The following is a 26,671-nucleotide window of genomic DNA, read 5'->3' as shown; positions in this document are numbered from 1 at the left end:
GACCGGCCGCTCCGCTCCGCTGCGCCCGGGCGCGGCGGGATGAGCGCGGCGCGGGGCCGCCTGCAGCCATGGAGCGGCGGCTCCTCTGCGCCGGCCTCTACTGGCTGCTACTGCCGCTGGCCCTGCTGGCCGGTGAGTGCGGGACCCCCCTTTCCCGGGACCCCCCACCCCTTTCCCCAGGACCCCCCTTCCCGGGACACTTTGTATCCGCCCGTCGCTACTTTGTATCGGCCCGGCCCGGAGCGCTGCCCGCGGGGGGAGCGGGCGCCCACTCTGCTTAGGGGGTGCTTTTGGGTCCCCCCCTTTGCCCTAGTGTCCTAGGAGGGTGGGAAGCATTTGAGCGCCCTCGTGCTGCATGTGCTGGGGACACCCCTGGGAGCCTGGCAGCGGTTTGTGGGGTGCCCCAAAGCRGGGGTGTTGGCAGGCGCTAAGGCCACCCACGAGTGAACAGCTCCCCCCTGCAGCGAGGAAGTGGCCGGGGGGTGCGGGCGCTGCGGCGGCCGGAAAGCGGCTGAATCAGTGTAGCCCGTGGGAAGGCGGCCGCCCGCGCGGAGCCGCCGTGCGAGACTCCCGGCTCTGCAGTGCCCGGCTCTGCAGCGCCCGGCGCTCCGGGGCAGCGGCCGGGACAGCGGGGTGGCCRCTGCTGCGGGAACCCCTGCTTTCCTCCTGTTCCCGAGCCCTGCGAGGGCAGCTCCGGCACTGTGCGGAGCTGCCGGGCGCCCAGCCGTGCAGAGCTGCCGCACCGGGTCCTGTGCRGCGGCACCCGCAGTACCCGGGCACGTGGGACCCGTCGGGGTGAAACYGCCTCCCGAGGCCGGAGCGGTGGCTGTTTTGCAAGTTTTATCACCGAAGGCCAGGGCTGCGCGGCGGCYGCCAGCCGGCTCCGGGTGCGGCCTTGCCCGCTCCCCGCGCCCTCCGCATTCCTCCTCACCGGATTTCGCAAACCTGCTCCCGGGAGCTGCTTGTGCAACGAGCTRCTCGGGCTCACGCGGGGCAGGCGGYGGGATGTGGACCCCGCTGCGGCCGCCGGCACCATCCCGGTGGAGCTGCTCTAAGCCCATTTTAAGCAATGTTAGCCTTTGAAGGCAGATGCGCCACCCACCTAGGCAATCGTCTGGCTACTAGCCTGGAAAATACCCGTGTCCCAAGACTCGCCGAACAAGAATCAGCTCTTTGAACCTGGGCTGCCTGGGGAAACGTGTTCGGGGACTCTGGGTTTACCTTTAAATAGACGCCAGGGAAATGCTCCGCGGGGCTGGGCAGCCCGGTGCTCCGTAAACAGCCCCGGTCAAGGGGCTCCTTATGCCCGTGGGCACCGCGGGGTGGCCGGAAGGAGCCGCAAGGCGGCTCGTGCGATAAGCGGGTGTCACCGCTGCCCGCAGTGGCACCCAGGGGCCGCGGCCAGCTGACTCGCTGCATTTCGGCTTTTGCAGCCTCCACCCGGCCGTTCTGGGCCTCCGGCGGAGGCAACTCGAGACTCGCTGGCGGAGGAAGTTGGTGACTGTTGAAAAAGCTTCTCTATTTGCTCCAGTTTGCGCGGGGAGTGACTCAGTGCAGGATGTGAGGAGGTTAATTATAACCCTGCCGTGAGCCGGGCTGGAAGGTGTCCGGGCGCTGCCGCACGCAGCCTCCCCGCTGGCTCTGCGCGGGGGACCGTGGCACCACCGGTGGCACGTGCCCCCCCGGGTCCCTCCGCCAGCAGCRCGTGCAGCCCGTGGGGCTCTGTGCCGGGATGCTGCGGCTCCCGAAACCCTAGTAGCCGGGTGTAATATTCCCCCGGCTGCATCGGGAGTGTGTTTAAATTTGGAGCCTGGCGTGCGCAGCTGCTGGCAGGACATCGGCTCCGGCGCTCCCGCTTCGGTGACAGAGCAGCCACTCKGGAGGGAACCGGCCGGGGGGGACAGAGCCAGGGCCCCCCCGGGGCAGTGGCGGCCGCCTCCGCCCGCGGCCTCCCGGCCTTCCTTCCCCTGCAATTAGGGCTCTTCCGAGCGCGCGCGGGGAGGTGGTGGCGGCTGCGTGTCCCCAGGGTTGTGGCTCAGGGCGAGGACATGGAGTGGCCCCTCTGAGGGTCCCCAAGCCCCCCGGGGTGCCAGGCTGGGCTGCCTGTGCCCAGCGGGCGTGTGGGCTGTGGGCAGCAGCCTCCTGCGGTCAGGTGCTTTTTATAAATGAGGGGAAATTWAAAAAAWAWAWAAATAAAAAGGCTGCGGATGTCTTCAGGAGAAACCGCTCCTGCGTCCTCGCCGGGCTGGGAGCAGGACTGGGGCACTGTGGTGCTGGTGCCACAGTGGCACTAGAGGTGACGGGAGGTACCTGGGATCTTGTTACCTTCCCCCAGCTGGCCCTGCTCTAGGCTGGCTCTGTTCATGCTGCTCCCGTGGGCAAGGACATGGAGGTGGCCACAGGGGCCACCTCCCTGGGGCTAGTGGCAGCGCTGCACCCACCATGGGCGCAGTGCCCACCTGGTGCCCCAGGGCAGCTCCATCCGGGAGCCATCCCGGCGGCGCTGCCGGCAGCGGGATGTGTTTTTCCACAAAAACAGGATGCAGAGGGTGAAGTGTCACGGCTGGTTCCCCATCCCGGAAAGGGGATTCGGGGTGTGCTGGGAATGCAGCCGGCAACACGGCCCCTGTGCCTGCGGCCGCCTCTCCAGCAGTGCCAGGTCCCCAAGGGCCGCTGCGCTGGGCCCTTGCAAAATGCGCCCAGTCCCCGTGCACGATATCCTCCTGGGAGCRGGCAGAGCTGCCTGGTGCCCCTTGGGGCTGGGATTTGGCTGGCTCTGCCCCATGGCACAGAGCGATGCCCTGGTCCTTCTGGGCACTGAACCCCTCTCAGGACTCGGCTGCTGCAGCAGGTAATGGGGCTGTGCAGAACCAGCAGCGTGTGCAGTTGATTAATGAGCTGCGCTAATTAACACTGCGTGGCTGCCAGTCCCGCGAGGAGAGTGGCCGCGCCAAGCCCCGGAGCGGGTGCTGTGGGTGCTGCTGTGGGATGCGCCAGCGCCGGGCAGCAGCAGCCTCACGCTGCACCGGCTCTCGAGGGACGATTAAAGGCTGCTCTTTAATGAGGTCGCGTGCATCTCGCTGTGATTTATCCTGCTCTCCATGTTTTAACCTGGATTTAATATTTCAAGTGCTGCTGGCTCCGGCTGCAGCGCCGCTGGTTAATCCCTGAGCGGCGTTGGGGCTGTCCCGGCTGCTCCAGGGGCTTCTTGGGGACACGGTGCTGGCCTGCAGCAGCCGGGTGCCCCCCTGCCCCTCTGGCTCTTGCCTGCAGCCTAAATGCACTTGTTGGGCTGGGGAGAGTGCCTGGGGGTCCCCACAAACTGGGGGTCCCCACAAACTGGGGCCTGCTTGGATGCTGTTGGAGCCCATCAGCTCCTCCTGGGATGCTGTCCCTGTCCCCAGTGTCCCTGTGGTGCCAGCAGCACCCATGTGCCTGCAGTCCGTGTCCTCATGAAGGGTGTCCCACAGTGCTGCCTGCATCCCAGCCCTGGTGATGCCAACAGGGAGCTCTGTTCACACCAGTCCTGTCCTCCTTGGCAGTGTCCCTGGGGTGGGGATGGCACCAGGAMTGAGTCTCCGGGCGCCTTTGGGTGTCCCCATCCCGGAGCACCATCSAGGAGGGCCGGTCCCGGCGCGGTGCTCGCGGCCTCCCCGGCGCAGCTCCTCTCGCTGGCGCGGGAAGGGGAATATTTGCTCCATGAGGTCATGGTTTGCCGAAACGCAGCCCTCGGCGGGGAGGGGACGCGGGCGGGGGGCAGCGCYGGCCGCGGGGCCCTCGTGGGCAGGGGCTGCGAGCAGGGCCCRGGGAACCCACCCCAGGGTGCTGCATGGGAGAGGTGGGATCTGTGCCCTGTCCGGGGCATTCCCCGTTCCTGTGCGGGATGAGGGTGCCGGGCTGGAGGGGGTCCTGCCAGGGGCTGAGCGTCTTCCCTGCTCCATGTGGCTCYGGGATGAGCCATCCCATAGGATCCATAAACACAGGAAGGGCCGTGCCCGGCTTGTTGGTGCAGAGCACGTCCCTGGCTCCCGGTCTGCCCTGCTCCCCTGGCCGTGCAGGGAAGGGACGAGTGTCCCTGTCCCAGCCAGGCCTTGTGACTGTCCCCTCCTGGGCGGCCCTGGGGTTCCTTGGCTCTTGCACATTCCCCCCTGTGCCCGTCTCCAGTATTTCCCACCCCAGCAGCCGCCTCCGTCCCTGCTGGCTCGGGTATGGGCACTGCTATGGGTTGCCCAGTGCTCGTGCAGCCAGGGGACACCGTGACCCTGTCCCCGCTGGTGGCAGCCCCGGGGGTGCTGGCTCGGTGCAGAGCTCCCTCCCCGGCTCCTCCACCGCATCTGCGCCTGAAAACAAGCTGTAATTTGGGTCTAAAAATAAGCGAGAGGAAGGTGCACAGAGGGTGGCGTGTCCGGAGCAGGGCTGGGGTTGGGGACTGGCCGGGGACCGAGGCTCCGCTCGCTGCCCCGCGTTGCTGGAGGGTCCCCGTGTCCCCCAGCCCCCTGGGGTGGCTGTGGGCACAGGGATGGCAGCGAGCGCAGCTCAGCCTTACGGGAAGGGGGTTGTTTTGCCCGTTGGAATAAAGCTGATTGTGCTCTTCTCTCCTGTGCCAAGGGCTCTGAGCTGCCCCTTGATGGAGCAGAGCCCCTGGGCACGTGCCAGGCGCTGCACCGGTGTCGCTCGGACCATGCCTCCCAGTGGGGTGTCCCCTGAATGGGGACGGGTGGGAGAGAYGGGACAAGCTCCTTTCTCCCCTCCGTGCTTTTCTTGGGACCTTGGCGAGCCTGGGGCTCGCAGCTGTGTGTGCAAAGGAGCCGAGGGCATCCAAATGCACCCGCTCCTGGGCACTGCAGGGGTTAGGGGCGCTGGGCTCCCTGCTGGGTTCACCCCAGCGGCTCCCAGTGCTGTGATGTGGGTCTGCAATGGGCTAATTCCACCTGTGCTTCTGTCCCCAGCCTGTCTCTTCCGCTTCAACGTCCTCTCCCTGGTCTACCTGCTCTTCCTGCTGCTGCTGCCCTGGTTCCTGGGGCCCTCCGAGCACACTGTGAGAGGTAAGAGCCGGGGGGCCGCGGTGTCCCCTGGCTGCTGATGTCCCCTCCTYGCAGGACGGGAGCTGCGAGCCGTCCTCGCGCGGGTACCTGCTCCCCTTGCCCTGTGGTTTGCCCCCGGCCGCGCAGCGCGGGGAYGTGTGGCTCCGTGCGCCAGCCTCGCTCCGTTAATTATAGCCCAGCCCAGCTATTAATAGGCTCYTGGCTATGAAAAGGGCAGTTTCGAGTCCCAGCCTTATTAACCAGAAACCTCAGAGCTGGGCTGTGCCCGCGGGGCGGGCAGGGATGTGCTGCCACCGCTGCCCCTGCTGTGGGTGAACATGGCAGGTCCCCATGGTGGCTGCGTGTCCTGGGTGCACGGGGCAGGTCCCCATGGTGGCTGCATGCTGTGGGTGCACGGGGCAGGTCCCCATGGTGGCTGCGTGTCCTGGGTGCACAGGGCAGGTCCCCATGGTGGCTGCATGCCCGGGGTGCACTGGGCAGGTCCCCATGGTTGGTGCATGATATGAAGGCATGTGATAGGTGCACAAGGCTGGTCCCTGCTGTGGCTGCATGTCGTGGGTGCATGGAGCAAGTCCCCTATGGTGGTGGCACGCCATAGGTGCATGGGGCAAGCGTGCATGGGAGCATGGGAGCAAGCACATGCAGTGGATGCATGGGGATGCATTGTCACGGAGGGGTGCATGCAGTGGGTGCATGCAGCAGGTGCACAGAGCACGTCCCCAWGGTGGGCGCAAAGAGCACGTCCCCATGCAGGGCACCTGGGGCGCACAGAGGCGGTGCTGCAGGAGAGCAGCCATGGGGCAGGGGGCTCCRTGCCCCCCTGCGGGTGCCCTCCAGGCCGGGCTGCGCTGCGGTGGGGCTGGCAGCGCCGGGCGCTGCTGTCGCTAAAAGCTCTGCCCTCTGAATATTTCATGGGCTTCTCGGCGTCGGAGCCAGCGCGCGGATTTACAGGAAAAAACAAGTGGAGGGAGAGGCTGGCGCGGGGCCGCCCCCCCGGCCGGTGCAGCTGCAGCGGGGGCCGCGGCTGCACCGGCCGTTCCAGCGGCAGGGAAAGTGGGATCGGGGCCCGGGGGCCCGGCCGCAGCTGGTGGAAGGTGTGACGGGGCCCGYGGCACGGCCGGCGTGGGGGATCGCTGGCTCCTGCCCCGCGGCCGCCCCCGGGAAATTCCAGCCGTGGGAAGGGGAGGCAGCGCCGGGCTGGYGCTCCGGGCGGGATGGGCATGGGAGGGGGGAGCTGCCGGCTGCGGTTGGAGTGTCCCATGTGGGATCTCTGCTCCGGTGGCCCGGAATCAGCCCCTTCCCCAGCTGGTGCTGGAGCAGGAGGATGCTCTGGCTCCCCGCACTGCTCTGTGCCTTGGTTTCCCCAGGATTGCAGCATGGAGAGGTGCCCTTGGTGCGCCGGGKGCTGCCATGTCCTGGGTGACGGCGCTTGTCCCCTCCTGCAGGTCACACCGGCCGCCTCCTCAAAGCCCTCCTGGGAACCAGCATCCTCTTCCTCACCGCCCACGTGGTTTTCCAGATATGCCTCCACACGCTGCCCATCCTCGACCAGCTGCTGGGGCCCAGCTGTGAGTACCGGGCGCCGTGTGGGCTGGGCAAGCAGGGCGCCCTGTGGGCAACGTGCCCCAGCCACGAGCCGGGTGCCGTTTGCTGCCGCTGCATCCACCCTGCCGGGTGCTGAGCGCTGCTCCGCGGTGCAGCACGGGGCATGCGGGCAGCGGCGCGGCCAGGAATCGCTGTCATGAGCACGCCGGGGCTCAGCAGGCCCTGGCACCGCTCAGCACCTCCGTGCCTCCCGCAGGCAGCACCTGGGAGATCCTGGCCCGGCACATCGGCGTCACCAGGTGAGGGGTGGCCCCGGAGCAGGAGCATCCGCAGCCCTTGGGATGCTGCCGAGCTCGGTGTCCGCATGGGCTGGTGCAGGGCTGGGAGCTGTGCCGGGTGTCACAGTCCGATGGGATGCAGCCCTGCGTCCCATGCAATGGTGGCACATCCCTGAGCGCTGCTGTCACTGTCCCCGCCAGGCTGGACCTCAAGGACATCCCGAACGTGGTGCGCCTTGTGGCGCCCGACGCCGGCATCCTGCTGGTGTCCGCGCTCTGCCTGGGCCTGTGCCGCCGCCTCGTCCCCAAGTCCCGCGCACGGAGACCGGAGCCCTCGGAGCCCCTTGAGCGGGTGGGTGGCAGCGTCCGTGTCCCCCGCCTGTCCCTCCTGCAGCTCCCGCATCCCTACGCGGTTCCTTTGCTCCACATGCCGGCATGTCCTGTGCTGCCAGCTGCACTCCCTGGGAATCCCCGGTGACGCCGGCTCCATCYGCATGGCTCCCGCACGGCTGCGGCTCCCCCGCGCGCGGCACCTCGTAAAGGCTGCGCTGACTCAGCCGGCGGCCGCCGGAGCGGCCCGTGTTTTCCGCGCCGTTTCCATAGGGATCCCGGCAAACAGCCCGGCCGCACAGAGCCGCTTTATGCGGGGCGGCCGAGCCCGGGCGGCCGCGCGGGCTGTAACCGGAGCGCGGGCAGATGCGGATGCCTTTGCCGTGAGCGCGGGGCCGGCGCGGAAAAGCAGCCTGGAAAAACGCTCAGCGCCGGGAACCCGCGCCCCGGTGCCAAGGAAAACAGCCGTGCTTGGCGGGCGCTTCCCGAGCGGCTAATGGGATAAACACGGCCAGGTGCAGGGCCACGCGCCCGCTCAGGGTGTCCCCGCCGTGCCGTACCCCAGGGCTGCTCCCTGCGGGGACGTGATTCCACATTCCTCCTTCCTTAAAAACCCGATGGCTTGAGCTGCGGGTGGGAGCTGGCTTGGGGTGCTGGCRTTCCCGGGACCCCGCTGCACCCCGGCCATGCACGGGATGCTCCATGGGGACACTGGAGCACGGAGCCCTGGAGCAGGGTGGCCCTGGGCACGCAGGGACGGCTCAGGACCCCGCTCTTGTCACCAGCAGGAGGAAGAGGAGGACGTGGAGCGTCGCGGTGGCGGTGGCGATGGCACGGCCAGCGAGGGGACGCCGCTGAGCGCCAAGCTGCGGGTGACCGCGCACCGGCTGCTGCGCGCCGCCGCCACCGCCTCGGCCGTCCTGCTGCTGGCCCTGGCAGGTGAGAGGAGCCGCGGCGTTCCCAGCGGGAGCGCGGCGGTGCYGGCGCCGCCCGGGCRCTGCGCTGACRTCCCGCRGCTCCGCAGGGATCGCCCTGCCCTCCGCCTCCTCCGGCGTCTACTACGTGCTCTTCGTGGGGCTGTGCACGTGGTGGGCCTGCCACGTGCCCGCCGGCCGCGCCGCCTTCGACGCGCTCTGCGGCCTCGTCGGCCTCTACGCCGGCGCCCACCTGCTCTGCCTCTACGCCTACCAGACGCCCTTCGTGCAGGGGGTCTTCCCGCCGCCCACGCTCTGGGCGCGGTGAGTCCCACCGCGGGATGTCCCCCCATGCCGGGATGCGGCTCCCGGAATGGGCTGAGCGCCTCCCGCTTGGTGCCCGCAGCCTCTTCGGCTTCAAGGACATCATCGTCTACGCCAACTGCTCCCGGCCCAATGCCCTGGCACTCAACACCGGCCACCCSTGGCCCGTTTACGCCCACCCTGGCATCCTGCTCCTACTCTACTACACCGTGGCCACCCTGCTCAAGCTGCGGCGCCTCGATGCTGCCCAGAGGGTGAGGGGCGCCYGGGGGGTTCATCCAGGGCGCCAGGACCATGCTGGGTGCCCCAGCAATGGTGGGGATGGGATGGGAAGGGGATGGGATCCCCTCCTTGGCCCAGGTGGCGGAGTGAGYTGGGTGCTTCCTGCCTTGCAGAGAGCCCAGCCGCCGGAGAGGGGCCGGGAGCGGGAGCTGCTGGAGCTGGAGAGCTGGCCCAGGGACGGCGATGGGCTGGCGGACGACACCAAGGTGGGTGCRCGGGCACCGTGTCCCCATCGGCATGTGGGGGGGTCCCCGGGCACGGTGGTTCGCCCCGCTCAGCCCCTCTCTCTGCCCCCAGCCCATGCTGTGCCCCGGCGCCAGGAACCCGGGCAGCGGCCCCCCGAATTGCACCGTGCACGTCGCGGGCACCGCGTCCCCACCGGGTAAGCTGGCCCCGACCCAGGCAGCGAGCCCCCAAGCTGCCTGCACGCAGGGCAGTGCCCAGGCGTGGGGCAGAGCGGGGGCCTGGCTCCCGGGGGGCTCACAGCTCCCGCTCCCCGCGGCCAGGCGCGAAGCGGCGCTCGGAGCGGCCGCTGCTGCACACGCTGGGTCACGTCGTCATGAGCCAGAGCTACGTCTGCGCCCTCATCGCCATGATGGTGAGGAGGGGACACGGGCAGGGGGACGGGATGCTGTCCCCCGCTATCCTGGCGGCTGGGGGGGTATCGGGAGAGCCCCCGCGAGCGGCCGCCCGCTGCCCCCCGCCCAGGTGTGGAGCATCACGTACCACAGCTGGCTCACGTTCGTGCTGCTGCTCTGGGCCTGCCTCATCTGGGTGGTGCGGAGCCGGCAGCACTTCGCCATGCTCTGCTCGCCCTTCCTGCTGCTCTACGCCGTGGCRCTCTGCAGCGCCCAGTACGTGTGGGCCATGGAGCTGGCCCCCGAGCTGCCCGCCCGCCTCGGCTTCATGAGCCTCGAGCAGCTGGGGCTGGTGCACCCCAAGTACCCCTGCCTGGACCTGGGCGCCAAGGTGAGGCCGCCGGCGCCGTCCCCGCGCCCGCCGGCGCCGGGACCCGCCGCACTCACCGCCCGTCCCCGCAGCTCCTGCTCACCCTCACCTTCTGGCTCCTGCTGCGGCAGTTCGTCAAGGAGAAGCTGCTGACGCGGCAGTGCCCGTCCACGCCGCTCCTGGAGGTGACCGTGTCGGACACGGGTGAGGGTGCCGGCGGGGTGGACCGGGGACGCTGCCGGGGAYGCCCCRTGGGCCCCGGCGTCCGGGCGGCTCCGCAGGCGGCCCTGAGCAGCTGCGCGGGCGCCTTGCAGAGCCCAGCCGGCAGCAGGACGTGCTGAAGGCGCTGGGCGCCCTGGTGCGTGACTTCTACGCCAAGTACTGGATCTGCGTGTGCGCCGGCATGTTCATCGTGGTGAGCTTCGCCGGGCGCCTCGTCGTCTACAAGATCGTCTACATGTTCCTCTTCCTGCTCTGCCTCACCCTCTTCCAGGTAGGATCTGGAAGTCACTGCCTGCCCAGGACCCTGTCCCCAATGCGCTGGTGTCACGGTGTTGTCCCTCCAGGTGTACTACAGCCTGTGGCGCAAGGTGCTCAAGGGCTTCTGGTGGCTCGTGGTGGCCTACACCATGCTGGTGCTCATCGCCGTCTACACCTTCCAGTTCGAGGACTTCCCCATGTACTGGAGGAACCTGACGGGTCTCACCAACGAGCAGTGAGTGGCCCCGGGACAGGGGCACGGGCACGGAGAGGTGGCCAAGGGATGCCAGCACTGAGGGTGCCACCAGTTGGGATGGGATGGATGCGGCCCCGCGCTAAGCGCTCTCTCCCTGCCCAGGCTGGGAGACCTGGGCCTGGAGCAGTTCAGCGTCTCCGAGCTCTTCTCCAGCACCCTCATCCCGGGCTTCTTCCTGCTGGCCTGCATCCTGCAGCTCCACTACTTCCACCGGCCCTTCATGCTCATCACCGACCTGGAGCACATCCCTGCGCCCGAGCCGCAGCCCTGCCACATCCCCAGGTAGGGCCCCGCGYGGGCGCCGGGCACCCATGGGTGCCACGTGAGCCCACATCTGAGTTGAGCTCCTGTCCTCAGGCCGGAGGAGCTGCACGGGAGCCGTCTGCTGCGGGACGCGGCCGCCGCCGAGAGCGCCAGGGCCGACGGCGACGACTCCGACAGCGCATCCCAGGGTACTGGGGTGGCAGGGGATGCGTCCTCCGGGATGGGGTTGGAGGGATGCACGTTGGGATGGAGCATCCTGCAGGATGGGGCTGGGGGGATGGAGGTTGGGATGGAGCATCCTCCAGGATGGGGCTGGAGGGAGGCAGGTTGGGATGGAGCATCCTGTGGGATGGGGCTGGGGGGATGCAGGTTGGGATGGAGCATCCTGCAGGATGGGGCTGGGGGGATGCAGCATGGGATGGGACATCCTCCAGAATGGGACGCGAGGGATGAAGGTTGGGATGGGACATCTTCCAGGACGGGGCAGGAGAGATGCAGTTTAGGATGGAGCATCCTGCAGGATGGGATAGGAGGGATGATGAATGGAGCATCCTCCAGGCTGGTGGTGGAGAGATGCAGAGTGGGACAGGGCATCCTCCAGGGTGGAGCAGGAGGGATGCAGGGTGGGAGGGGGTGTCCTCCAATCTAGGAGCAGGCAGGGAGAGCATAGGSACGGGACAGTGACAATCCATGTCCTCACAGCGCCCTCCAAATGGGGGCTGGTGCTGGAGCGCCTCATCGTGCTGGGCTGGGCCTTCTCGGACCGGCTCACCCAGGTGCAGGTCTTCGTGGGGCGCCTGCTCGAGCTGCACATCCTCAAGCTCGTGGCTCTCTACACCGTCTGGGTGGCCCTGCAGGAGGTAGGGGCACCAGCTGCGCTTGTCCCCGAGGGCACCGGCCCCTCTGCCGGGGTGGTGGCCGGGCCGTGACGCCGGCGCCTGCCCAGGTCTCGCTGATGAACTTCCTGCTGGTGCTGCTGTGGGCCTTCGCCATGCCCTACTGCCGCTTCCGCCACATGGCCTCCTGCCTCTCCACCGTCTGGACCTGCATCATCATCGTCTGCAAGATGCTCTACCAGCTCAAGATCGTCGACCCCAGCGAGTACTCGAGCAACTGCACCCAGGTGCCTGGGGAYGCGCGGGTGCCACCGAGCTGGGGATGCCCGATGTCGTGGTCTACCCAGAGATGCCCAGCGCTGGGTGGGATGTGGGTGCGGGCAGGGTCTGCCCGTGGTGCTGACACCCATATCGTGCTCCCCTCGCAGCCCCAGCTCAACGGCACCAACCTCAGCCCGGAGGAGCTGGTCAACTCCACGTTGTACCGGGGCCCCGTGGACCCCGCCAACTGGTTCGGCATCCGCAAGGGCTTCCCCAACCTGGGCTACATCCAGGTGGGTGAGGACGATCCAGGCTGCTCCCTGCACCGGGATGCCCGTGGAGACCTCCACTCGGCCATGGGGCATCCGTGGGGATCCTGAGCACCCTCTTTCCTGCGCAGAACCACCTGCAGGTGCTGCTGCTGCTGGTGTTCGAGGCCGTGGTGTACCGGCGCCAGGCCTACTACCGCAAGCAGTTCCAGCTGGTGGCCCCCGTCACCGAGACCATCTTTGAGGACGTGTCCCGCGAGCACCTGGACCACGGGCTCGTCAGCTGCGCCAAGTACTTCCTCAACTACTTCTACTACAAGTTCGGCTTGGAGGTGAGGAGCGGGCAAGCGCCCGCGGGCACCGGCGCGGGGCTCGGGGCTGTGGCTTATCCTCCGTGCGCAGATCTGCTTCCTCATGACGGTGAACGTGATCGGGCAGCGCATGAACTTCATGGTGATCCTGCACGGCTGCTGGCTCGTCGTCATCCTCACGCGGCGCCGGCGGGCGGCCATCGCCCGCCTCTGGCCCAAGTACTGCCTCTTCCTCGTGGTCTTCCTCCTCTACCAGTACCTGCTGTGCGTGGGCATGCCGCCCGCCCTCTGCATCGGTGAGGGCCGTGGGGACGCGCGTGGGGACGCGGTGGGGTGAGTGGTCACTGAGGTTGCTGGTGACCCCTCCAGACTATCCCTGGCGCTGGAGCCGGTCCCTGCCCATCAACTCGGCGCTCATCAAGTGGCTCTACCTGCCCGACTTCTACGTGCCCCCCAAGTCCACCAACCTCATCAGTGAGTGCCCGCCGCCCCTGTGCCCTCCTTGGTGTCCCTGGCCACCCAAGCCCCAGTGGTCCCCTCCTCTCCCCATGGGTGACCAGGCAGGGCAGCTGGCAGGGGTGGAGTTAGGGTGGGCTCCGCCCCTTTTGGGTAGGAGGAGCCTAGAATTAGCTCTGCCCCTCTAGGGGAGGAGCTTGGTAGAGGTCCTGCCCCTGGGGGAGGAGCTTGATGGATGCCCCACCCACTGGGAGAGGAGCTTAGGGAAGATCCCATTTCCTTGGTGGAGGTCCCATCCCTAATGGCAGGGTCCACATCCCTGTGGAGGAGGAGTCTGGAAATAGCCCCACCCACAGGGAGGAGCTTGGCAGAGGTCCCACCCCCTTGGGGGAGGGGCTTGCTAGAAACCCTAACCCACGGAGGAGGAGCTTGCTGGTGTCCCCATCCCTATTGGTGATGTCTCCATTCCTGTGGAGGAGGAGCCTAGAAATACCTCCTGGGGGAGGAGCTTGGTGACGACTCCACCTCCCTGGGGGAGGAGCCTAGAAATACTCTCTGGGGGAGGGGCTTGGTGGAGACTCCACCTCCCTAGGGGAGGAGCTTAATGGGAGTCCCATCCCTAATAGCCGAGTGTCCATCCCTTTGGAGGAGGAGACTTGCAATAGTTCCTCCCCTGGAGGAAGGGGCTTGATTGATGGGCGTGGCTTGCTGACGGGCGTGGCTTGCTCTAGCCCCGCCCCGGGGGCGGTGCCGGCGCTGATCCGCGTGTTTGCAGACGACTTCGTGCTGCTGCTGTGCGCGGCGCAGCAGTGGCGGGTGTTCGCGGCCGAGCGCAGCGAGGAGTGGCGGCGCGCGGGCGGCGACAACGCGGACCGCCTGGACGCGCCGCCGCGGGAGCCCCGCAACCCCACGCCCGACTTCATCCACTGCCGGTGGGCGCCCATGGCGATGTCGCCCTGCCCAGCGAGTGCTTGGGACCCCTGCCCAGCACCGACGTGGCGTGGGATGGTGCTGCTTGGGGATAGGGGTCCTCAGTGGTGCCCCTTGGGGATGGGGACCCTCGGGCACTGGGGTCCTCCATGCATGGGGATGGGCTCCTCAATGCTGGAGCTCTTTGGGGACAGGGACATCAGGAATCCAGTGGGGTCCTTGATGCATGGGGATGGGCTCCTCAATGCTGGAGCTCTTTGGGGACAGGGACATCATCCCCTTAGCACTAGGACCTCAAAGGGCTGGGACTGGACCCTCACGGTTGGGACAAGACTCTGGGATGGGAGCTCCTCAAGCCTGGGGTGGGACCTTGGGGCTTCCTACCATGGGACCTCCAGTTGAGAAGAGCACTGGGATCTCTGGATAGGGCTGACGTCCTCTTGGGTCCTCCTCGGTTGTCCCTTCCTTGCTTGGCAGCCTATATCTGTACCTGRGAGGTGCTGGCAGGGAATGGGGACCCTGCTCTGAGCGCCCCATCCCGCAGGTCCTACCTGGACATGGCCAAGGTGGTGGTCTTCCGCTACCTCTTCTGGTTCGTCCTGGTCGTGGTCTTCATCACCGGGGCCACCCGCATCAGCCTCTTCGGCCTCGGCTACCTGCTCGCCTGCTTCTACCTCCTGCTCTTCGGCACTGCCATGCTGCGCAAGCCGGCGCGGGCCCGCCTGGTGCTCTGGGACTGCCTCATCCTCTACAACATCACCGTCATCATCTCCAAGAACATGCTGTCGGTGAGGGCGCCRGGCTGCTCGCCTCCATCCGGGCATCGCGGAGCCACGGATCTCCATCGGGAGCATCCTTGCAGCGTCCTCGCAATGCCCGGAGCCTCCTGAGCTGGGTGAGCGGGTGCCGGGGGGCCCGGGGCTCCGGCCGGCGCCTGAGCCCCCGCTCTGCCCCGCAGCTCCTCTCCTGCGTCTTCGTGCAGCAGATGCAGAGCAACTTCTGCTGGGTGATCCAGCTCTTCAGCCTGGTGTGCACCGTCAAGGGCTACTACGACCGTGAGTGCCCGGCCCGGGGGACAGACCCTGCCCACCCTGGCACCCGCCTCGTCCCCGGGGCACTGCCTCATCGTYCCCCTCTTCCCCTGCCAGCCAAGGAGATGGGCAAGGACCAGGACTGCTCCCTGCCCGTGGAGGAGGCCGGCATCATCTGGGACAGCATCTGCTTCTTYTTCCTCTTGCTCCAGCGCCGCGTCTTCCTCAGCCACTACTACCTGCACGTCATGCTGGACCTCCAAGCCTCGGCCCTGCAGGCCTCCAGGTGGGTTGGGGGCTTGCGGGGGGACGGGGCTGCCGTGGCCTCGCTCAGGGCATGCGCTGTCCCCGCAGGGGTGTCGCGCTCTTCAAGGCCAGCATCCTGAAGAGCATGCGCTCGCACCGCCAGGCCGAGAAGAAGTCGCTGGCGCAGCTCAAGCGGCAGTGAGTCAGTTTTTGGGGATCCCCCCTGGCCATGAGATAGGGCTCCCCTGTGCACTGGGGGTCCAAGGAGGGATGGGAGATTCTATGGGACCCCTCTGGGGCTTGGTGGTCCCCTGGGGAGGTCCCCTGGGGAGGTCCCGGCACAGAGCCGCTCCGGAGCATCCCGCACCTCACAGGATGGAGCGGATCCGGGCCAAACAGGAGAAGTACCACCAGGAGCGGCTGCCCGGCGGCGCCGGCCAGGACGAGGCCGGCGCAGGTGAGAGCCCGGYGCTCGCGGCCCCTCCAGCCTCCCCCCTTGCCCTCCCGGGGCGCAGCAGGGTGGCCTCGACCCGTCACCGCCGCCGGCCGCCCTCGGCTCGTCCCGCGTCCTTGCCGGCAGGGCACGGGCGAGACGCCCCGGCGCCGGAGCCTTGCGGTGAACCGACGCTCCCGCCCCGCCGTGCTCGGCTCCCTGCCGTGCGATGAGCGTGGCAGGTCTCAGCGCCGCGCGTGCCCTTCCACAGAGCCCGGCGGCCCAGCGGACCCGTCGCGGCACAGGGAGCGGTGGTGGCGGCCTTGGTTAGACCACGCCGCAGGTACTGCCCTGGCACGGGGCGCTAACCGGGGCGCTGCCCCACGGCCGCGGCCGCTAACCCCTGCGGGGCCGCGTGGAGCGCTGGTGAGGCTGCTTGGGGCCAGGTGCCACCCGCATGYCCCCCGTCCCCTCTCTGGGTTGCAGGACGTTAACCAGGGCTTTTCCTGCTACCGGGCACTAACGGGGCAATGACTCGGGGGGCTCCAGCATTCCCTCTGGGAGCCTTTCTGGATGCCGCTGTGGGGACCCCCACACGGAGCCCTCATGCTGCCGTCTCCGATGGGGAATGCCCGTCGGTGTCCCGGGGCTCCAGCAGAGCCCTGAGGGGACGGACGGCAGCGGGCTCTGCGCCGGCTGTGCCACGGCACCCGGTGACACGCGCCCCGTGACGCTCCGGCAGTGCTGCACTCGGGCGAATACTTCCTCTTCGAGTCGGACAGCGAGGAGGAGGAGGAGGCTGCTCCGGAGGAGCCGCGGCCGGGCAAGCAGAGCGCATTCCAGGTGAGCGCGGCCCCGCCGGGCAGGGGCACCCGGCCGGGACCCCCGCGCGCTCACGGCCCCGCGCCCCCCGGCACAGCTGGCCTACCAGGCCTGGATGACCAACACCAAGACGGCGCTGAGGCAGCAGGAGCAGCAGGAGCTGGAGCAAGCAGGCGCTGAGCCCGCTGCAGGTGGGACCGCACGCCYGCCCGCCTCCCAAACGGGGCTGGGGGCGCTCGGGGGACCCCGACAGGCAGATCTGTTGGGATCCCCTCAGGAGAGCATCGTCTCAKTGCGGTTTTCTGCGCAAAAGGGGACTCTCTGATGGCTACAATAGGGTTGAGCGCCGTCTGCCTTACAGGGGACGGTGGAGGGCAGAGGACATCCGAGGCTGAGGCACCTGCAGAGGAGGAAGGACAGGAGGAAGAGGAGGAGGAAGGGTCAGGTAGGTGGGAGGCAGGACGGCAGGGGTCTGCAGGCACACGAGCTGATGCAAAAGCGCTGCCCTTTCTCTCCCCTCGCCGTCGCAGAGCGGGGCAACGTGCTGCAGCGGGCGCTGAACACCCTGCGCTTCCTGTGGGTGCTGTGCCAGGCCATGGTGGACGGGCTCACCCAGTGGCTCGACGCCTTCAACAAGGAGCACACGGACATGTCCACGGTGCTGCGCGTCGAGAGATACGTCCTCACGCAGCGGCTGGCCAAGGTGAGCGGGGCCGGGGCCGGGCAGGGGACACGGCATGGGGCATAGCACGGCATGGTCCCGCTGACGCTGTGCCCACGCGCAGGGCGAGGACGTGCACCGGGGCGTCCTGGATGAGCTCTACGTGCTGCCACCGGACGGCTGCCCCGAGGAGCYGAGCCAGCGGGCAACGGGGGGCTCGGAGCCCCGAAACGGCCTCGCTTCAAGGCAGGTGCATAGACGGCCCCGCGGGGCTCGCCGGGTGGCAGGGACACGCGCCCGGCCCCGCGTGGCCCCCCRCGGGCAGAGCGGCTCACGGTCTGTCCCGCGCTGTCCCCAGCGGGTGCGGAGGAGCCAAGCGGGCCGCGCGTCCCGACGCCGCCCCGGAGCAGCAGGAGCGGCTGCTGGCCCTGGGCTTGCAGGAGGACGTGGCCAGCTCGCAGGAGGATGTGGCCGGCTCGCGGGAGCTGCTGGCCCTTCCCCAGAACCGGAGCCGCACCGCCAGTGAGCTGCTCCTCAACAGGTACCAGCGCCGGGACGGGGGTTGGATGCAGTCACTGTAGGGTGGCCGTGCACCTGGGACCGTGGCCATGCACCTAGGATGGTGGTCGTGCACCGGGGACGGTGGTTGTGCACCCAGGATAATGGCTGTGCACCCGGGATGGTGGTCATGCACCTGGGATAGTGGTTGTGCACTCGGGGATGGTGGCCGTGCACCCAGGATAGTGGTCGTGCACCCAGGATAGTGGTCGTGCACCCAGGACGGTGGCCGTGCACCCATGATAGTGGTCGTGCACCCGGGACGGTGGCTGTGCACCGGGGACAGTGGTTGTGCACTCGGGGATGGTGGCCATGCACCCGGGATAGTGGTCGTGCACCCAGGGCGGTGGCCGTGCACCCAGAACGGTGGCCGTGCACCTGGGACGGTGGCCGTGCACCCGGGACGGTGGCCGTGCACCTGGGACGGTGGCCGTGCACTCAGGGATGGTGGCCGTGCACCCGGGACGGTGGCCGTGCACCCGGGATAGTGGTCGTGCACCCGGGATAGTGGCCGTGCACTCAGGGATGGTGGCCGTGCACCCGGGACGGTGGCTGTGCACTCAGGGATGGTGGCCGTGCACCCGGGATAGTGGCCATGCACCCGGGATAGTGGCCATGCACCCGGGACGGTGGCCATGCACCCGGGACGGTGGCCGTGCACCCGGGATAGTGGCCATGCACCCGGGACGGTGGCTGTGCACCCAGGACGGTGGCCGTGCACTCAGGGATGGTGGCCGTGCACCCAGACGGTGTCGGCTCAGCCCCGCGTGCCCCCCAGGCGCCTCTACTTCGCCACGCTGGAGGAGTCGGATCAGTTCTACCAGTCACACAACCGCTTCCTCAAGCTGCTGCTGGCCGCCTACCACTGCGTGGCCGCCCACTCGGAGCTGCTCTGCTACTTCATCATCATCCTCAACAACATGGTGACCGCCTCCGTCATCTCCCTCTTCCTGCCCATCCTCGTCTTCCTCTGGGCCATGCTCTCCATCCCCCGGCCCAGCAAGCGCTTCTGGATGACGGCCATCATCTTCACYGAGGTGGGCACGGGCAGCGGGGGCCCGTGGGGTCCCCAGGGCTCTCCCGCTGACCCCGTCCCCTCCGCAGGTCATGGTGGTGGTGAAATACCTCTTCCAGTTYGGCTTCTTCCCGTGGAACAGCTACGCCACGCTGGTGCGCAACGAGGGCAAGCCCTTCTTCCCGCCCCGCATCCTGGGCCTGGAGAAGACCGACCGCTACATCAAGTACGACCTGCTGCAGCTCCTGGCGCTCTTCTTCCACCGCTCGCTGCTGCTGGTGAGCAGGGGCCGGCCCTTGGGCAGCTCGAGTGGTCTTGGTGATCTTGAAGGTCTTTCCCAACCATAATGACGCTATGATCTCCAGCCCTTGGGCATCTCCATCTCTTGTTTCATAGAATGCCTAAGGTTGGAAGGGATCTCTAGAAGTTATCTAGCCCAACCCCTCCTGCACATGCAGAGTCACCCATAGCATGTGGCACAGGCTGCATCCAAGCAGGTTTGGAAGACCTCCAGCGAAGGAGACTCCACAGCCTCTCTGGGCAGCCTGTCCCAGGGCTCTGTCACCCTCACTGTCAAGAAATGTTTCCTTTAGTTCCCGTGGAACGTTTGGTGCTTCAGTTTGTGGCCGTTTCCTCTAGTCCTATCGCTGGCCACCACTGCAAGGGGTGTAGATACCATTGAGGTATCTATAGACACTGCTCAGGTCCCCCCTCAGCCTCCTCTTCTCCATGCCCAGCTCCCTCAGCCTTTGCTCCTAGGGCAGATGGGAGATGTTTCCCACCCCGACGCTGATTTCTGGTGGCTCCGCTCCCTGGGAAGCSTCAGCGCCCTTGGTTCCGTGGGATGGCCAGGGCAGCCGCCGGGGTGACACGGTGGGGCGAAGCACATAGAGGGACCCGCGGCAGCTCCAGCTAACTGCGCCCTTCCCCAGTGCTACGGGCTGTGGGACCATGAGGAGGACCCCCTGGCCAAGARGCGTCCGGAGGAGGAGGAGGAGGAGGAGCGGCGGGAGGAAGCAGAGCCCCCGGCGGGCGGTGACGGGGGGCCGGAGGTGCCGGCAGCGGCYGTGGGGCCAGGGCAGGAGGACGATGCCGTGGGGCAGGACGAGGGCGGAAGCCACCTCCGCTTCCGGAGGAAGAAGAAGCTCTGGAGCAAGAGGCAGGAGGCCGTGGAGGAAGGTGAGCGGCGTGGAGGTGCTGGGCTCCCCGTGCCCTGGCCCTGCTGTCCCCACGCTGAGCCTGWGCTGGCTCTGCAGGGCATGGCGGCGAGGAGGAGGAAGAGGAGGAGGAGGAAGAAGGGGAGGAGGAGGTGAAGCAGAGCCACTCTCAGAAGAAGCTGAAGAAGTTTGGGCTCCGGGTCAAGCTCTTCTTCCTCACCATGTGAGTGCCCGGGGTGGAGGGCTGTGGCAGGAGCCCGTGGGACACCCGTCCCCTCTGTCCCCGTGTCCCCTGCAGGGCGCAGAACGTGTACCAGCCCGTGCGTGGCTTCTTCCACGACATCCTGCACACCCAGTACCGCGCCGCCACCGACGTCTACGCCTTCATGTTCCTCGCCGACGTGGTCGACTTCATCATCATCATCTTCGGCTTCTGGGCCTTTGGGGTGCGTGGGGCCGCGGGCCGCCCTGCAGGGTGGCACGAGGTGACGTGGGGCAGCCCGGGCTGCATCCTCACATCTGCTGTCCCTGCAGAAACACTCGGCTGCTGCCGACATCACGTCCTCGCTGTCGGACGACCAGGTGCCGGAGGCCTTCCTGGTCATGCTGCTCATACAGTTCACCACCATGGTGATCGACCGCGCGCTCTACCTCCGCAAGACCGTGCTGGGCAAGCTCGTCTTCCAGGTCATCCTGGTCTTCAGCATCCACCTCTGGATGTTCTTCATCCTGCCGGCCGTCACTGAGAGGTACCGGCTTGGCCGTGCCCCCCATCCTGGTCYATCCATGGGGAGTGCTCCTTGGGTGGCCCATGCTTGGACTGAAGGGGTCTGAGGGTATCCAGAGCCGAGGCCACGTGGCGCTTGGTTGGTGCCTTCCTGTCACCTTCGTGGTGCTGGTGTTGCTGTGAGCCACTGGCCCGGCMCTGGTGGCCCAAGCAGGGGGGATCAGTGGCCAGAGGAGTTACGGGTCCCCCCGCATGGTGCCTGCAGGTTGTTCAGCCTCAACACGGTGGCCCAGCTGTGGTACTTTGTCAAGTGCATCTACTTTGCGCTGTCCGCCTACCAGATCCGCTGCGGCTACCCTACCCGCATCCTGGGCAACTTCCTCACCAAGAAATACAACCACCTCAACCTCTTCCTCTTCCAAGGGTAGGGGACGGAGGGTGACAGACCCATCGGTCTGTCTTGGCCATAGGGCAGCCTATGGGGCAGGACAGACACTGCCATCCAGCACAGATGCTCTCCCATTCCCGCAGCTTTCGCCTCGTACCCTTCCTGGTGGAGCTGCGCGCTGTTATGGACTGGGTCTGGACGGACACCACGCTGTCCCTGTCCAACTGGATGTGCGTGGAGGACATCTATGCCAACATCTTCATCATCAAGTGCAGCCGCGAGACGGAGAAGGTGGGATCTCGGCATCGCTCYGCCCGTCCCCGAGTGCCAGGCAGGGACTTGTGCATGTCCCCCAGCCCCGGCACCGCGCTGAGCCCGCCGTCTCCCGCAGAAATACCCGCAGCCCAAGGGGCAGAAGAAGAAGAAGATAGTGAAGTACGGCATGGGCGGCCTCATCATCCTCTTCCTCGTGGCCATCATCTGGTTCCCGCTGCTCTTCATGTCGCTGGTGCGCTCCGTGGTGGGCGTTGTGAACCACCCCATCGACGTCACCGTCACGCTCAAGCTGGGGGGGTACGAGGTGAGCACAGCGGGTTGTGCCCCCCCACCGGGGCTGCGGCGCCGCGCTCGGACGCCTGGGCCCCCCCAGCTGATGCCGCCCTGTCCRTGCGCCCCCGCAGCCGCTGTTCACCATGAGCGCCCAGCAGCAGTCGATCCAGCCCTTCACCCCGCAGGACTACGAGGCCCTGACCAACGAGTTCGAGAGGCAGCCGGTAAAACAAGCCCCGACACCCTGGGGCGCGGGGCCGGGGGGCTGCACGGGGGGCCGCGGCTGAGCCGTGCCCGTCCCTCCGCGCAGGTGGCCATGCAGTTCATCACGCTGTACAGCTACGAGGACATCGTCACGGCCCGCATCGAGGGCAGCTCGGGCTCGCTGTGGAGCATCAGCCCGCCGAGCCGCGAGCAGATGCGGCGCGAGCTGCAGAACGGCTCCTCCGACATCACCCTGCGCCTCACCTGGACCTTCCAGAGGTAGCGGCGGGCACGGGGGCGGCTCCGCGGCGCGGGCCGGGGCCCCGCTCAGCGCGCTGTGCCCGCAGGGACCTGGGCAAGGGCGGCACGGTGGAGCACACCTTCGACAAGCACACCACGGACCTGCAGCCCGGCGCGCCCCAGCGCGCGGAGCTGGCCGCGCTGCTGCAGGGCACCCGCAACACCCCCGTGTGAGTGCAGGGGGTGCTGCCCGCAGGACCCCGCGGTGCCCGTGGGACCCCGCGGTGGCCGTGGGGCGTCGGGCGCCTCGCTCACCCGCGCTCCCTTGCAGGCAAGTGCCCAAGCTCTTCCCCAAGTACATCCGTGCGCCCAACGGGCCCGAGGCCAACCCCGTGAAGCAGCTGCTGCCAGGTGGGTGCCGGACTCGGGGGGCTGCAGGGGACCCCGGGGACCGTGTCCTGATGTCCCCATGCGTGCCCAGACGGTGAGGACAGCTACCTGGACGTGGAGGTGCAGCTGAAGCGGGAGCGCGTGGGCTCGGGCCGYGGCAGCGACAGCTTCCTCGAGTGGTGGGTGGTGCGGCTGAAGGACGCGCCGGCGCGCGACGGCAACATCCTGCCCATGGTCATCTTCAACGACAAAGTCAGCCCGCCCAGCCTGGGCTTCCTGGCCGGCTACGGGTGCGTGGGGATGCGGGAGGGCTGCGGGGGCTGCCCTCGGGGCGGCGAGGCCGAAGGCCGCCCTCRCGCTCATCACCACCCCTCGCAGGATCATGGGGCTCTACGTCTCCATCGTGCTGGTGATCGGGAAGTTCGTGCGYGGCTTCTTCAGCGAGATCTCGCACTCCATCATGTTCGAGGAGCTGCCCTGCGTGGACCGCATCCTCAAGCTGTGCCAGGACATCTTCCTGGTGCGCGAGACGGGCGAGCTGGAGCTGGAGGAGGAGCTSTACGCCAAGCTCATCTTCCTCTACCGCTCCCCCGAGACCATGATCAAGTGGACGCGGGAGAAAGAGTAGGAGGAAGGGGGACCGCCCGCGGGCCCCCTCGCAGGGACATCACCGCCAATGCCTTAACCAGCAGCCTCGCGGGAGCGCTGGGGACCGAGGGCCGCCGCGTGTCCCCCCGCGGGGACACCGGTCCCTCTGGGCGCCACGGGGCAGCCACACTACTGTTTTTAAGGCTGTTTTTGTGCCCCGCGGGGGCAGCGCCCGTGTCCCAGTGCCACGGGGACCACGACGTGCCTTCGCGAGGGCAGGGGGTGCCCCAGGCCCCCTGCCCAGCCCTGCGCCCCAACCAGGTTGAACTCGAAGCAATAGGAGCCGGGGTCCCYTGGCCCCGGGGGGCGGCTGCCGGCTGCCCCCAGCGCCTCCAGCTGGACTGTAGACTCTTTTTTAAAGTCAAATGGTTTATTTATACAGATACGTAATAAAACAAAACTGAGGCCTCCCTCGTCCATGTGCTGCTGGGGCGAGGGCCACCCTGGCATTGGTGGACTGAGCATTGCTGGGGATGGGCGCTCTGAGTCCCCTCTCCCTGACCAAATAATTTAAGTTGGGTTTAAAAGCAGCCACTTGGACACCTGCAGTCACAGTGAGTGTCCCAGCATGTCTTCCAGCCGTGGCTCTGGTCCTTCACCGTCCTAGAGGATGGTGTCCACAGGGGTGGCACCTTGTCCATCCAAGGTGTCCCGAAGGGCGCAGGGGCCTGTCCCCAGCAGGAGGCACAGCTGGGGCCTCAGGGGTCCCCGCCAGGCTCCTTGTCACCGTTCTGCAGCGGGACTTCCTGCGCCTGCTGCTTCACCTCGGCCCTGGAAGGGACGACGTGGTCTCAGCTTTGACACACCGTCCCCTCATGGGATGTGGCGCGGAGGAGTGCCCCGGTGTCCCCACCGTACCCGCAGATCCTCTGCTGGGCCTCCAAGCGCATGTAGGGYGGCAGCGTGTCCAGGGGGCCCTGCAAGAGAGAGAGGGCCCGGGCAGAGCGGGAGGGCCGAGCGGGAGGACACGCGTGGCTCCGGCGGGAGCCGAGCGGCCCGGCTCCCTCACCATCTCCTTGAAGGTGAGGCGGCAGCCGTAGCAGAGCAGCGGCACGAAGGCGGATTTCCTCTCAGCCCTGCACAGAGACACTGCTGAGCGGGTAGCTGAGGGCTCCAGAACACCGTGTGGCCTCAGCCTGGTCCCTGGCCCCTTACTGTGGCATCGGGGTGCCCTGGCAGCAGCCTCCTGGTGTCCCCGTCTTGCAGCAGCCTCCTGGTGTCCCCGTCTTGCAGCAGCCGTCCCCGGCAGGTCCCTGCGGCGCCTCCTCGTCCCAGATCAGCGTGGGCTCCAGGGCCAGCTCCTCCTCTGCGCGAGCCCGAGGGCAACCGGGAGCTCAGGGCTTGTGGCCACGCCGGTGCCACCCGCGTGTGCCCCCGTCGCGGTCCCCACTCACCCGTGAGGGTGTCCAGGGCACACAGGCAGAGCAGGCAGAGCTCCGACTCRGAGGTGCCCTCCGCAGGAGCTGGGCTCAGCTTCTCACCCGTCCTGGTGGATGGGCCCATGAGAGGCAGCAAAGGGCCCCAGGACCCCCGGGGGTGCCCCCCTGTCCGTGCCAGCCCCCGCAGCAGGGCGTGCACAGCCCTTACCGGTACACGGTGCTGATGGTGGACGGGAAATCCACCTGCAGCTCCACGAGGAACTTCTCTGTCACGTGGTGGATGCTGGGCTTCTCGCGGCGCTGCGGGAGCGAGYGGAGAGGGCTCGGGCACAACAGGGCACACGGAGCCAGGGGCCAGCCAGTCCCCGTGGTGCCCCAGCCGGAGTCCCCAGCTCTGCACGCCCRCCGAGGGGGCTAATTCCTCACCTTGGGGCGGAGGGCAGGCGTGGTGATGGTGGGCACGCCGAAGAAGTGGTTGTAGAAGGCGATCTCCTTGGCCATGTAGTCGCGCATGGGCCGCACCACGGCCACGTCACCGTGTCGTGTGTCCAGGAAGCCCTGCGCGAAGGGACGCGGGTGCTGAGGGACAGCGGGGTCCCCCTGCAGCCCCCCGTGGCTCTGAGCCAGCCAGGGACASAACAGTGCGCAGCGCAAGTCCCCTCTGCTCTCCTTGCCAGGGGCAGCTGTCACCAGGCAGTGCCACCACGGGGAAGGGACCGCGGGGCCACTCACCGTGTCCATGGCAAGGAAGGCGCCGCGGCCCAGGGCCAGGTTGGTGAAGAGCTTGACRGCCACGCGGGTGCAGCAGTCGCCCATCATGACCTTGCTGTATCCCTGCGTCCTGGCCGCGTGCACGATGAGGTGCGTCCTGCGGGGACAGGGACATTCCCACTCAGCCCCACGGCGCTGTGGCCGGGGGGAGGACAGGGGCCACCCCCGCTCACCGCAGCATCTGCAGCATCTCCTCCTTGGCCGTCAGCGTCTCCGCCGCCTCGAAAAACCGGAGCAGCTGCTGGGTGAGGGCCGCGTCGGGCAGCCGGGAGCCCGCGGCCGTGTCCGGGCTGTGGGGCCGGGCCGGGCAGGCGGCTCCATCGCCGCCGGCCGCTTCCTGCCGCTGCTGCTGCTGCTGGATGAAGCCCTGGACGGCCGCCTTGTAGCCAGGGCCCGCGGCGCTGCCCCGCGCGCCCCGGCGCAGGATGGAGCTGGGCAGCTCGAAGGCCTGAGGAGGGAGAGGACACGGGCACCGAGGATGGGGGACCGACACGGCGCAAAGTTCCCCAGCGGGGCAGTCGGATTTTTTCCGGGGGGTTTTGAGGACACCACGTCACCATCCCCAACCCCACAGTGTGYCCAAGCTCTGCCCCAAAGCTTGCCATCCCTACCTGCTCCAGGTGCRCCACGTGGAAGGGGAAGCCGGTGGCCTGCGCGATGGCTTCCACAGCGGCCAGGCTCTGCTCCCGCTGCTCCGCGCTCTGCCCGCACACGGCTCCCTCTGGGAGCAAAGCGGGAATGCGGCGGGGATGCCCCGGCGGGATACGGGAGTCCGTCCCCGCGGCTCCRGTCACGGCACGCGAGCCGCCGGGCTCTCCTTACCATCAACGAAGATGATGCCGGGGATGAAGCGCAGCTTCTTGGCTGTCTCCCGCCTCAGYCCCTGGGAAGAGCGGTGGGAAATGAGCCCGGCGGCAGCGGCATTCCCGAGGCTGCTCCCTCCGGGATGCCGCCAGCCCCACGCTCACCTCCTGGACCTGCCGGAGCATGGCGCTGGATGCGGGCCCTCCGGACAGCGCCAGCAGCACCTGCACGAGGAGCCGGGCGGGATGAGGGGGCGCCGGGGCCTCCCGCCGGCCCCCCCGTTGCCTCCCGCTACCTTCTCTCCCGGGAAGATGACGCGGTTCTTGCCCAGCACGGCCCGGAATTTGTGCACAAAGTATTCCYGGAAGCAGGAGCTGCGGGGACGCGGCCGGGATGAGCCGTGGCCGGGATCCCGCGGGTCCCCGCGGGTCCCCGTCCCGGTGCTCACCGGCAGAAGGGATCCTTGATGCGGATGACGAGGGCGGCCGGGCTCTCCTTGCACTTCATGCAGATCCGCGGGGAGCTGAGCAGAGGCGTCAGTCCCGGGATCATTCCCGGGATATTCCASGGGGTTCATTCCAGGGGGGATCGCCCTTCCCAAGCTTGGGGTCGCAGGGATGGGTCCCAGGGTTGCGCCTGGTCCCCCCGGCATTCCCGGAGGTTGGTCCCAGGAGGAGGGGGTGACTGCTCCCAGTGCCGTTCCCTCCCTCGGGATTTGCTCCCAGGGCCCTCGGGGCATTCCCRAGGGTGGTCCCAGTTCCCCGGGGCCAGACCGGGATCGGGAAGCGGTCCCGGTTCCCGCGGGGCTGGAGGAGGGGGCGGTCCCGGTTCCCCTGGTACCAGAATCAGGGGGGCGGGAGAGGGGAAGGGAGGCGACACGGTCCTGGTTCCCGGGCCGGTCCGGGAAGAAGGAGGGAGG

At 68.0% G+C, this 26,671-nt stretch overlaps 2 protein-coding genes across 2 annotated transcripts; one reads left to right on the top strand and one right to left on the bottom strand.

The window, feature by feature from the left end:
- Positions 1-68: 68 nt before the first annotated feature.
- On the top strand, positions 69-23,080 carry PIEZO1 (piezo type mechanosensitive ion channel component 1). The gene is given in 49 exon segments (XM_026042292.1): positions 69-132; positions 4,950-5,045; positions 6,491-6,613; positions 6,847-6,889; positions 7,070-7,220; positions 7,987-8,137; positions 8,223-8,436; positions 8,519-8,690; positions 8,832-8,924; positions 9,016-9,100; positions 9,225-9,316; positions 9,427-9,687; positions 9,759-9,870; positions 9,981-10,159; positions 10,233-10,381; positions 10,505-10,854; positions 11,369-11,526; positions 11,613-11,789; positions 11,931-12,056; positions 12,164-12,364; positions 12,435-12,639; positions 12,713-12,817; positions 13,575-13,731; positions 14,274-14,517; positions 14,688-14,784; positions 14,878-15,046; positions 15,115-15,204; positions 15,381-15,463; positions 16,182-16,282; positions 16,359-16,452; positions 16,599-16,706; positions 16,792-16,964; positions 17,047-17,168; positions 17,281-17,463; positions 18,259-18,517; positions 18,585-18,773; positions 19,428-19,674; positions 19,788-19,875; positions 19,951-20,098; positions 20,187-20,401; positions 20,645-20,803; positions 20,911-21,058; positions 21,159-21,347; positions 21,448-21,540; positions 21,627-21,799; positions 21,868-21,990; positions 22,092-22,171; positions 22,242-22,440; positions 22,529-23,080. Coding segments are annotated over 49 exon segments (7,488 nt in total). The 3' UTR covers positions 22,779-23,080.
- Positions 23,081-23,210: 130 nt separating this feature from the next.
- Positions 23,211-26,268, bottom strand: CTU2 (cytosolic thiouridylase subunit 2). Its single transcript, XM_026042415.1, has 14 exons — positions 26,201-26,268; positions 26,048-26,126; positions 25,917-25,976; positions 25,771-25,831; positions 25,560-25,669; positions 25,122-25,396; positions 24,910-25,045; positions 24,604-24,735; positions 24,386-24,477; positions 24,193-24,284; positions 24,059-24,104; positions 23,808-23,874; positions 23,657-23,715; positions 23,211-23,569 (listed from the first exon to the last, which is right to left on the bottom strand). Exons 1-14 carry the CDS (start codon positions 26,257-26,259, stop codon positions 23,497-23,499), a joined length of 1,341 nt encoding a protein of 446 aa, XP_025898200.1. The 5' UTR covers positions 26,260-26,268; the 3' UTR covers positions 23,211-23,496.
- Positions 26,269-26,671: the final 403 nt, after the last annotated feature.

This window comes from Nothoprocta perdicaria, unplaced genomic scaffold (assembly GCF_003342845.1).
Source record: "Nothoprocta perdicaria isolate Ctin4 unplaced genomic scaffold, notPer1 scaffold_30, whole genome shotgun sequence".
NCBI classification, from domain to species: domain Eukaryota; kingdom Metazoa; phylum Chordata; class Aves; order Tinamiformes; family Tinamidae; genus Nothoprocta; species Nothoprocta perdicaria.
This window is presented reverse-complemented; position numbering and strand designations above follow the sequence as displayed.